Below are 11,762 nucleotides of genomic sequence, written 5' to 3'. Positions count from 1 at the left end.
GCGCACGTCTCGCGCGGCGGGGCGGGGGTGGGAGGATGGGCATCACCTGTTCAGCATCTGCCTAAGTGTGGCCTCGGCTCCCCCTCCTACAGGAAGCCGAGTTGGAGCGCCTGGAGCGGGAGTTTGCCATTCAGTCCCAGATTACAGAGGCTGCCCGCCGCCTGGCCAGTGACCCCAATGTCAGCAAAAAACTGAAGAAGCAGAGGAAAACCTCTTATCTGAACGCACTGAAGAAGCTGCAGGAGATTGAAAGCGCCATCAACGAGAACCGCGTCAAATCTGGGAAGAAACCCACCCAGAGGGCCTCGCTGATCATCGATGGTCAGTGCTAAGACCACTCCCCACTGTGGGTGTCCCTTCCCTTCCCCCACTGGCCTCAGGGGATGGGTGTTCCTGTCCAGAGGTGGACCCAAAGCCCAGACCCCTGAGTAACCTAGCAAGCTGAGGAGCTACTCCTGTGCGTTAATGTTTCCATCCATAAGATGAAGCTAGAAAGACCTGGTACCAGTGAGATCAATAAGATGCACTCAGAACCAGAGATAAAAGGGATTATACAAATCAAAGGAGTATTATTACTCTTTATGGCCTCTTGGGAGTGCACTGCTCTCAGTCTCCTGGGAGCTGAGTCCTGAGCCAGCCTAGGCTCCGACATCCTCAGGGACCTGGTCACCCTACCCAGGTCTGGAGGGAAAGTCGGGAGGCTGGGCTACCCCGAGGCCAGCACCCACGCAGCCCTCTTTTGTCTCCATAGGCTTCTGTCACGCTGCTGAGGCTAGAGAGGTCTGGGCCTCCCCACTGTGATGGTCTAGAGCCCAAAACCCTGGTCCAGGAGGGGTTAGGAGCTGGGGAGACTATATTTGGTGAATACTAGAAGGGAAGAATCCAGAATTCATCACCAACTCTCAAGTCTCTCCCAGCTATCATGATCCTTTTTTTTTTTTTTAAGTCAGCAAACTCTTTTTCTTTTAATGGGAGTATAGTTGTGTTGAATAACTCTGCATTCCTTTCAGATGTACAGCAAAGTGATTCACAAAAGACTAGATATATACATCTATTCTTTCTCAGATTCTTATCCATTACAGGTTATTACAGGATAATTTAATATAGTTCCCTGAATATAGTAGGTCCTTCCTTATCAATTTCTTTAAGATATATCATCAAGTATCCTTTCATAGTTTATACACATTTATCATAACTTTTGCTCCAGGAAGACAGAAAGTAGAAGAGAGGTTACGAGGGGTTGGGGGAGGTGGACAGGGGAGTTAGTGCTTTATGGGGACAGAGCTTTAGTTTGGGGAAGATGACAGAAGTTCTGGGGCTGGATGGTGGTGATGGCTGCACCAGAGTGTGGATGTTCTTAAATTCACTGAACTGTATGGCTAAAACAGTAAACTTTCCATTATGTATGTTTTACCATTGCTCTCTCTCTATATATATTGCTGTAGCCTAAAACTGTGGGCATCCTGGGGAGGGGATAACAGACTGGCGACTCCAAGATGCTAGTCAAGGCTGTGTCTCCTAGCAGTTCATAGTTCATCAAGCAATACAAATTAAGAGAATTCTTAGTTCAAAGAGAGAAAGATCATAAAACAGTTTTTTTTGCTCTAGGAAATTTGAAATAACTGTCTTCTGCCTCTTGCCCTGTTGTCCTTGGCGAAGATGTTGTCATTTTCCCTAAAAGAGCTGCAGTCAGCCTGCCTTCCTCTGTCTTCTCTGCCTTTTGGGACTTCTTCTGCACCCTTGAAGGGACCCAGGGGGGTCCCCAACTCTGCAGAAACATCAGCAAGGCTGACAGAGTCTGGGAGGGACAGCTGAGGGACAGACGTCTTGCTGGTCGACCACAGAAGAGCATGGTTCCCCCGCCTGCTCAGCGAGGGCCATTCTGTGAGGGCAGCCAGCAGAGTCCGTCTGTAATTCACTCTCTGACCAGCTGGTGAATGGTCCCATCCAAGCTGTTAGCCATGTGTTTATCTGCTTAAGAATATACCTTCTCCATTTTTCTGCCTCCTTGAAATATGTTTGATCATAAGAACCCACTTGAATTAGAGTAATTCCAGTTTCTTCTTCCATGCCTTAGCCTGGTTTGTTATTTAAGAGATAAAAGGCTAAGCTTGGGATCTAAAGACCTGGGATCTTTTGCTGACTTAGCCAGGAGAGCAGCACAGCCCTGGACAAGCCATTCCTCCCTAGATATCCCTCAGTTTCCCTAGCTGCTAAAGGAAGGGGATTATCTTTCTGTCTCCCTCTGGGTGTGTTCTCATGGTTAATTGAATGGTGTCTCTGAAAATAAGCTTTGGAGAGAGAAGCTGTACTTAGAAGCTTGTTTTGTCTGCTAATGGCTTAAGAAGTTTATTGAGAAGTCATTTACTGTCATATGAGCCAAACCAAGCTCCTCACCCTAGTTTCGCGTGTGTAGAATAAATAGCAGGTCACTTCCTTGGGTTGAGTTGGAACGCGCCCTGAGATGGGCCGGGGCAATGATGTGGCCAGGCAGCCTTTATGCTGGATATTAAGCTGCTCAGTATTGCTGTCGCCAGTGAAACAAAGAACGGGCACATTGCAGTGTCAGGGATGGGGGGTGAGTCATGACCTACCACAGAGACTGTCAAAAGAAATGCCTAACAGCATTTTGATTGTTTCCTGGGTTCTTTCTGATTAGAAAGAAATGGGATGGTGGGAAACTCAACGATGTTCACAGATAGAGCTTTGTCTAAGGGATGTGCTTAACTCATACATTGATGCTTTTCTGTCTTCCCAGACGGAAATATTGCCAGTGAAGACAGTTCCCTGTCAGATGCCCTTGTTCTTGAAGATGGTAGGTTGTCTGTTTCCTGCTTGAGAACTCAGAGCATAGATTAAACTGGGATTAAGCTGAATGTAGTCTGAAACAGCTCAATGGAAAGCCAGGAGCCGGATCAAGATGGTGCCGGGTTCCCTGTGTTTCTTTCACTGCTCAGTGGTCACCTATTTGGCTGAGAGTGGGTGGGCACTACAGAAACACATGCCTATTGGAATTTCATTATGTCTTGGGGCCTGGAGGTAAGATTTAAGGTGATGGTGAGTGGTTTGAGTTGTTTGGTCATGTCCAGCTCTTTGTGACTCCATGCACTGCAGCACGCCAGGCTTCCCTGTCCTTTCCTGTCTCCTGGAGTTTGCTCAAACTCATGTCCATTGAGTTGGTGATGCTATCCAAGTGAGTGGATGGTGTTTGACTTTTTTAGTTGCCAAAACCACATTTTTACCTGAACAGATGATTTAAACACCATGTTTAGTTTCCTTTTGAGTGTAATTTCTGGAGGAAAGAAGTGGACATTGGTTTGGGTCAGAAAGATTGAAACCTGCTAGGAGAGCCTACGGGCAGCCAGAAAAAAACAAGTCTCTGTACCTTCCTGAGAAATGGTGAAAGTGAAAGAAAGATGTCCCTTTAGATTCCTGGTCACCTAGAAAACTGTCTTCTTATTTCTCATTGACCTCCAAAAACCTAGTGATTCTCAGGATATTTTCTTGGGAAATTCTTACAAAACTAGAAGCGCTCGCACACCTACCACCCCCCAACCCCAGCCCACCATCGCTGCCACCACCACCACCACCACACATCAGGGAAGAAGGAATTCCAAACACAGAACCATATTAGAGAATGTTCCCATGAATTTAAGCCCAACCTGGGGAGGTCAGGGCATTAACGATATGGAAATATGGGATTAGCCAAAAAGGTCATCCAGGTTTTTCAGTAAGATCTTTTTGACCTTTTTTTTTTAAATCTCTTTTGGCCAATCCATTGTATGAAGTGGTAGTTATTTATTTTTTTGCCCTTTAGGAAAACTTCAGGTGGTAAGGGGTGTTTCAGACAGAAAACGTGGACGATCTTGCTCCTAGTCATAATGATAACTATAAGGATAATATTCCTTGCATTGATATGGGATGAGGCTGGCAGGGTATTTGCCCAGTTGTCTTGGTCCTGCTATATGCAGTCAGATTGTCATTTTATTCATTACATGGGTGGGAGGAAATCCCGGAACTGCAGGGGAGTGGGTGCCATGTTTTGAATATCAGAGATCCAGTGCTGGTTTTGACCTCTGTGGACTCCAGTCTCTTCCGGGGAGGAAAGCAGAACGCTTGAGGGAGATTCCTCTGTAAAGAGAACTTGGAATACGAATAGATTGTCCTTAGCATTGCGTGTGATCAGTTTCTTCCCCATATGCCAGACCCTGGACCTACCAAGGGGCATAACGGCATCACTTGGGCCCCCCACTCCCATCGCAGGTAGCTCCTTCCAGGGACACTTACTGATTTGAGGGGTAAAACAGTAAAACCACAGCTCCTGTCCACTGACCTCCGATGGCGGGGGTGGAATTAGGGTGGGCGGAGCCTGCAGGGGGAAGGGGGAAGGATGACCCTTGCTCACTTCCACTTTTTTCCGTCTTGATGCAGAAGACTCTCAGGTCACCAGCACACTGTCCCCCTTACAGTCCCCTCACAAGGGGCTCCCTCCTCGGCCACCATCGCACAACCGGCCACCTCCTCCCCAGTCCCTGGAGGGACTCAGGCAGATGCACTATCACCGCAATGACTATGACAAGTCGCCCATAAAGCCCAAAATGTGGAGCGAGTCCTCGCTAGATGAGCCTTACGAGAAGGTCAAGAAACGTTCCTCGCACAGTCACTCCAGGTGAGCTGGGCCGGGAAGGCCACACGAGGTCACTGTCCACACTTGGACAGAATCCAAGGGCTAAGTAGCATCTGCGAGTCTCAGGTCCCCCGCACCCTGCATGCGCCTCCCCTAGGCTGCCTTCTAGCAGGGCTGTGCCACAGCGCCCTCTGCTGCCGACCTGCCAGAGGTGCAGATTTGTCATTCGTAGGGAAATTTGGGGTTTTTGGCTCACAATCCACGTTGGCAGCAGCTTGCTTGAATATCCTTAAATTCCATGGGAATTAATTAGGAAATCATAGGCAGAAGTATTCTGAAATGGCCAATGAGAGTCCACTCATAAGAATCCCAAAGTGGCTGAGAACCCTAAACCATCATACAACAGAATTCCAAAGCCAAACAGCTGTAATCTTAGCTGTGTATTTCCAGTTCATTACTCAGCTGATATGGGAGAGGGAGGTTTTTGTCTGCCTCTCTGTTTTTCTCATTTCCCTTCATTATGCCCCGTAAAACTCCCAGTGGGTGCCTGGACAGGTAAATATTTGTCTTATGGAAAACAGAAACTGTGGTTGAGGGCAGGGGCTTCACAGAACAGGGGCTTCATCTCACACTGCCCTAAGGCATGAAGGATAAGGGATAAGGATGCCCACCACTTCTGGGGGAGTCCTGGGCAAACTTCCCCCACCCCTAGAGGGATGTCCTGAGGCCACAGTCAGCAACCTCAGAGAAGGGGCAGCCCTGGCAGGCAGTGACCAGCGTGGTCTCCTCTGGTTTGCAGCAGCCACAAGCGCTTCCCCAGCACGGGGAGCTGTGCCGAAGCTGGAGGCGGGAGCAGCTCCCTGCAGACCAGCCCCATCCGCAGCCTCCCACATTGGAACTCGCAGTGCAGCATGCCATCCACACCTGACCTCCGCGTCCGGAGTCCCCACTACGTGCATTCCACGAGGTGAGTCTCCCCATTTCCCTCCATGGGCCAGACCCCCACCTTTGTAAAAATTTGGTCCCACACTGGCCCAGGTAACTGGTGAACTAGAGTCAGGACTGAACCGATGAGGTAGGCTCTTCTGTAAGTGAAGCAGAATTAAAAAGTGAGCCGGCAGCAGAAGGACCCCAGGAGCCAAGAAACACATTATATCCCACTGTCTGCATAGTGGGGCACCAGGAACTGGTCAGAGAATCCCCCAGACACTGTGGGTATGGAAGCAGCTTTCCCAATAAGAGCGGAGGTGGGAACTTGAGCTGGATTAGCAGGGACCAGAACAGCCTTGCCCAGAGGAGGTCCCCTTGTACCTAAGTTTAAGCCTAAGTTTATCCTGGACTTCTTTGAATGCCCCAGGGGGTACATTAAACAGCAAAAGGAAAAGTGAGTTTTCAGTGAATCCCACCTTCTTTTCCTAAAAAGAGGCAAAACCAAAGCCATCATTCAATTTTCTCTAATACCTAAGTTCATAGGGACTATAGTTCAAAGGACAGATAGTGTGATCTGCTGTAAGTAGTAAACCATTTATACAGGATAAAACTGAGCTCTCCAGGCAAGAGTCTCTCATCTAGCCATCCATCCGTCCATTCACTCACTCACTCATACAACAGATACTTATCAAGTGCATCTATGTACCAAGTGCAGGGGACAAAAAAGACTACACCATGCTCCCATCAGACTGATGTTTTAGTAGGAAGAGAGTTCACGGTAAAGAAGTGTCAGCAGTGATAAGTATTGAGAAGAAGAATGAGCAGGCAAGAAGCTAGAGAGTGAAAGGAGAGACTATCATTTAAATGAAACCAACAGAGAAGTCTTCTCTAATACGATAACATTTGAGCAGAGACCTGGATGGGATGGGTGGTGTGCTCTAAGGATATTCAGGGAACAGGAAGGTCAAAGAGCCAGATTCAGGCTTGCACTTGGCATGTTCCCATGAGCTTGAGTGAAGTAGGGAGTGGAACCAGAGAGGAAACAGGCCTGAGTCAAAGAGGGCCACATGATTGGGATTTCGCAGTCTACCCCGAGTGACAGTCACCCCTGGGACTCACCTCTTCATGTACTTGGTTAACCCAGCCACGGTGAATTTCCATGGAGTCCTTACACTCTGCCCCATGGCCATATTGATGGATATTTATTGTGTGGCTCTAATAAGTGGAATGGAGTATAAACAAAGTAGTGGAGGAGTAAGTGTTTATTTGCCTCTTTCATTTTTAAGTATTCCACGTGCCGCCAGTCTTCCTTTTCACACAGATGTTCACAGGGAAATAGAAATCTATTGACATGGGTCTCATAATAGTACTGGGTGGAACCGTATGACTGCTTCTGCAAGGATTGTTTTTTTTTTTTTTTTGACCTACTAAAATGGCATTTCAAAAAAAAATGGCATTTCAGCGGCTTAACATAATGCTAAAACGGGGATTATCTTGATTCACTGTGTCTGTAGCTTCTCTTTTCATCTTTAAAAAACAAAAAGCGGGGGTGGGGGGGCTGGCTATTGGAGTGCTTTTTTCAGAAATAACACGTGGGCGCTGTCTCTGACCCCACCGCCCATTCAAAATTAAACATCAGAGCGGAGGCCTGGGGATCAGCCGTCCCCTCCTCGCCCTGCCTTCACCTGGGAAGGTTGGGAAGCACCGGCTCTTGGACTGTTTCCGAAGTCTGATGCACGTTTCCGAAGGCCCCGGGCCGCGATCGCAGAGCCGCCAGCCCCTTCCCCTGGGCGCCCCCAGACCCACCTCGCCGGTCCTCTCCCCGCAGGTCGGTGGACCTCAGCCCCACGCGGCTGCACAGCCTGGCCCTGCACTTTCGGCACCGGAGCTCCAGCTTGGAGTCCCAGGGCAAGCTCCTGGGCTCGGAGAACGACACTGGGAGCCCCGACTTCTACACGCCACGGACTCGTAGCAGCAATGGCTCGGACCCCATGGACGACTGTTCGTCGTGCACCAGCCACTCGAGCTCGGAGCACTACTACCCGGCGCAGATGAACGCCAACTACTCCACGCTGGCCGAGGACTCGCCGTCGAAGGCGCGCGCGCGGCAGCGCCAGCGCCAGCGGGCGGCGGGCGCGCTGGGCGCGGCGAACTCGGGGAGCATGCCCAACCTAGCGGCGCGTGGCGGCGGCCACGGCGTCTACCTGCACAGTCAGAGCCAGCCGAGCTCGCAGTACCGCATCAAGGAGTACCCGTTGTACGTGGAGGGCGGCGCCACACCGGTGGTGGTGCGCAGCCTGGAGAGTGACCAGGAAGGCCACTACAGCGTCAAGGCGCAGTTCAAGACCTCCAGCTCCTACACGGCCGGCGGCCTCTTCCGGGAGAGCTGGCGCGGCGTCGACGAGGGCGACGCGGGCCGCCTGACGCCCTCGCGCTCGCAGATCCTGCGGACTCCATCCCTGGGCCGCGAGGGCGTCCCCGACAAGGGCGCCGGCCGCGCCGCCGTCTCGGATGAGCTGCGCCAGTGGTACCAGCGCTCGAGCGCCTCGCACAAGGAGCACAGCCGCCTGTCGCACACCAGCTCCACCTCCTCGGACAGCGGCTCCCAGTACAGCACCTCCTCGCAGAGCACCTTCGTGGCGCACAGCAGGGTCACCCGGATGCCCCAGATGTGCAAGGCCACGTCAGGTGAGGAGGGACCGGGGACTGGGAGGGCGCGGCGGCCGGGCGCGTGCATGTGTGATCATCGGTCAGGTTGTGAACCGGCGGAGAGTGCAGCTTTTAGAGTCGACAGTAAGGAGAGATGGTTAATTCTAGAAACCTAGCTGTGCGATATGCAAGACCTTCGTTCCCCTCGTTTCCCATCCCTTCCATTCTGCCCTTGGTTTTGCCAGAGGAAGACCCGGGACGGGGTAGGGCGGTGCATCTGACACCCTAGCCCACCCCCAGCGGGCTGCGCAGTCTCTCATTTCAGCTTCCTAAGTTCTGATGCCATCCACCCGTCCAGCCACTTCTCCTTGTAAGGACAGAGATGCAGGAAGTGGTGAAGTCCGTGTCTCTAGGTTTATCCAGTCAAAGGTGCGCCTTTGTCCTGGTGAAGGAGTTTGGCGGTAGAGTTGAGCAGCACCCTTGCAGAGGAGAGCTCCCTCCGGGCGATGCTTGGTCCTGAGGCCCTGAGATTTGGCCAGTGTCCCCCACCCCCCAGGTGGGGCAGACTGGCTTCAGAAAGAAGTGGCAGTTCTGCCTGAGTTCCCCAGTGACTTTATAGAACTCCTGACTGCACCGCAGTATCCCTTTCCAGTGATGTTATGATCTAACCAAAGTAATTTTTGTCAAGTGCTTCTGATGCCCTGGGGTTACACCTTCACATTTTCATCATCAGATGAAAGGTTACCTTATATTCTTGTACTTGGGCATTAAGCAGTACTGAATCCAGTGAAAAAATGGAAGAAACTATCCTCCCCCTTCAGTTACAATCCCTTCCCCTCTCCATCTCCAAGAAAGAATAATGGTAATAACAACCAGAATGTGTCCTGCCTTCTCCACATCCCTGAGGGGTTCTCAGCACCTGCACACATGAGCTTGTGTAGGTTATCTCAGTTTCCACAAAGAGCGGGGAGAGTGTAGCCATAAGAGCACCTTTCTAGTTGGGAGACGGGTGCGGCCCATTCACGAATCGCCTGAACGCCAATTTGAAAAAGAGAGCAACTGTATTCCCCTGGCTGTAGGAAAGAAAACAGGGGAGGACTCTGAGACATAATAAAAAATGATTCTCAAAGTATAACATGAGCAACAAAGGGAACGAAGTCCAAGTCAGATTTAACTTGGGACGGGAAAGAAAGATAAGGAAGGGCAAAGACCCAGGGAAAGGGGAGCGATCTTAAGCAAGGAAGACGAAGGGTCCCTCTTTGGGGAACTGAAGGAGATGCTTGGGGCCTAGGAAGGGCAGGGCAAAGAGGAAAGCCCTGCCGGCTCCCGGGTGCACCAGGCCACAGGGCTCCTACGTCCTCTCCCCAGCGCCCCACTGACGCATGTAGTAAGGTTCATCGGCTGAATGACAAGTTTCAGAGACAAGAATAAATATGGTTCAAGCCATTGTGAGAGAACCATGGACTTCAGTGTCCTAAAAGCTTCTTCAGATGCCTCTGTCATCTGTCAAATCAGCCCAGTGACATTTGCCATCAACTTCCTAGGAGGATTTTGAGAAGAATTGCATGAATAAGTTACACATAGCGTTTAAAGAGCATGTTTCCCTGTGACCCTATTAGGAGAAGCCTTGGTTGGACAGGTCAGGAGTGTTTATATTCTGTCAGAATTGTAGTGCTTGTCTAGTAGATTTGCTTTACCTGAATAGATTTGGTAAATCTTTTGAAACATATTTTAAGCTAAAAATTCTAGGAAGCTGTATCTGACCTTTCCTGATGAAAAAGATTGCATTCCCAAGGAGGCAAAGGGATGCATTTAAATAGGATTTGCTTCCTAGTGAGTTTTCCCAACTAAACAAATCCTGTCCCCATCAATAAGCTCCCAGTAGTCAGACTTGGATGTGCTCTGAAAAGCCCTGCCCCATTTGAAGTGTCCTAAACATGGTAAATAACAAGCCTGAAACAGCAGAGACCGCAAGCTCTGAGACCCTTTCTGGAGGTTCTCTATTCTATGTAATGAACAACAGTTTTAACCTTGGGGCCACATGTGGAAACTCCCTGGGGCGTATCTCGCTGGTGTCCGGAGAAATCAGTCATGCCTGCACTAGGTCAGCCCAGGTCCCCGCTTCTGAGGACTGTGGGGACTGTCACCATCCTTGTGGCCACTTCCCAGTGGCAAAGCAGGGGACCTGGAATCTCAGGCGAGCTCGACCCACATGGAGCTAGAACGGCTCAGGAGAGAAAACGTAATTGGCCAGATGTGGGGAGATGGGCTGATGTTTTCCCGTCAGGACCCTGCAGCGGGTCCTGGGAGCATCTCTGGAGGGAAACTTCTCCACTCCCCTGGGTCTGACCCCTGTCTTTTCTGCACCACCCACACGCAGCTGCCTTACCTCAAAGCCAGAGAAGCTCAACACCGTCGAGTGAAATCGGAGCGACGCCCCCCAGCAGCCCCCACCACATCCTAACCTGGCAGACCGGGTGAGTTCCCTTGGCAGGCCTCTGATTCTCCCTCCCAAGTTCTGGAACCCTCCTCAGCCTTCTCTGTGGGTTAGAGGATAGCAGGTATAACATCCTAGTAACAGAGGGCGTGTCAGCAGAAGAACGATGTCCTGGGAATGATGGACGGCACTGGGAAACTCCCTCCTCTCCGGGGAGGCCCAGGCCCCGCTAGTCCCTCGTCACCCCCACCCCTTCCAGCGAGGTCATTTTATTCAGCTGATTCTCTCTACTCTCTTTCAAAGCTGGTGATAATCCCAAAAATGTGGAGGAGGTGAGTGCACTTCTTTGACCAGATGTCTGTGTTTGGCAGACGTTTTTCAGTTTCTGCACATTTATCTCTAGTGATTTTTAAGCCAGGCTTTGTCTTAGTGTTTGACAGGAGAGCTAAGATTGAGTGCTTGCTGTGTACTCAAAGACCAGGAGCTTCTTCTAACCTGTATCAACTTATGTAATCCTTACTGCAACTTTGTAAGGGAAGTATCCAGACTTTTTTCTGTTCTATAGATGAGGCTCAGAGAAAGTCAGTGCCTTTTCATCTTACACAGTTGGATGACCCTGTAATTTCAGTCCTGCACTCTGTTACCCCAAACCAAAGCCTTGTCTTTTTCCACTAAGCCAGTTCTTAAAATGCAGTACCCAGACCAGCAGCATAAGCATCACCTGGGGTATTGTTAGAAATGCACAAACATCTCGGGTCCATCAGTGACCCACTGAGTCAGAACCTAAGTCGAGGGTGCAGGGCGCTGGCAGTCAGTGTGGTGTCAAGCCCTCCAGGGGATTCTCATGCACTCAAGTTTGATGTCACTGAACACCCCACACTGCCTCTTACTCCTCTTGAATTAAAAGAGCCTGCAGTCTCAGCTGCCGGTGTTCTCTGTCCACTCTGTTTGGTTTGTCTGTTGAGCAGCAGCTACCCACTCTGTTCTTACTACACACCTTATAACACTTCCTTACGTACCATCTGCACTCCAGCTCTAGCTCCTGTGGTCAGGCAGCTGCTGCAAGGCTTCGGGCCCAAGAGTCTCAAGAGGACAGACCCATAAGAGTGACCTTTTGTG

The 11,762-nt window shown here is 50.5% G+C and overlaps 1 protein-coding gene across 5 annotated transcripts in view; it reads left to right on the top strand.

Annotated features, from left to right (window-relative positions):
• Positions 1-11,762, top strand: part of FRMD4A (FERM domain containing 4A) — a 373,568-nt gene that overhangs the window by 346,137 nt on the left and 15,669 nt on the right. For 4 of the 5 annotated variants that reach the window (XM_010859943.1, XM_010859941.1, XM_010859945.1 and 1 more), the window contains exons 17-22: positions 93-321; positions 2,759-2,815; positions 4,432-4,669; positions 5,427-5,594; positions 7,386-8,245; positions 10,587-10,683. In XM_010859943.1, the coding sequence (XP_010858245.1) occupies positions 93-321; positions 2,759-2,815; positions 4,432-4,669; positions 5,427-5,594; positions 7,386-8,245; positions 10,587-10,683 (1,649 nt within the window). The remainder of the gene's footprint in view (positions 1-92; positions 322-2,758; positions 2,816-4,431; positions 4,670-5,426; positions 5,595-7,385; positions 8,246-10,586; positions 10,684-11,762) is intronic. The other variant, XM_010859942.1, reaches the window with a different exon arrangement.

This window comes from Bison bison, unplaced genomic scaffold (assembly GCF_000754665.1).
Source record: "Bison bison bison isolate TAMUID 2011002044 unplaced genomic scaffold, Bison_UMD1.0 scf7180017864461, whole genome shotgun sequence".
In the NCBI taxonomy this organism is placed as follows: domain Eukaryota; kingdom Metazoa; phylum Chordata; class Mammalia; order Artiodactyla; family Bovidae; genus Bison; species Bison bison.
The sequence above is the reverse complement of the archived record's forward strand: the minus strand, read 5'-3'. Positions and strand labels throughout refer to the sequence as shown.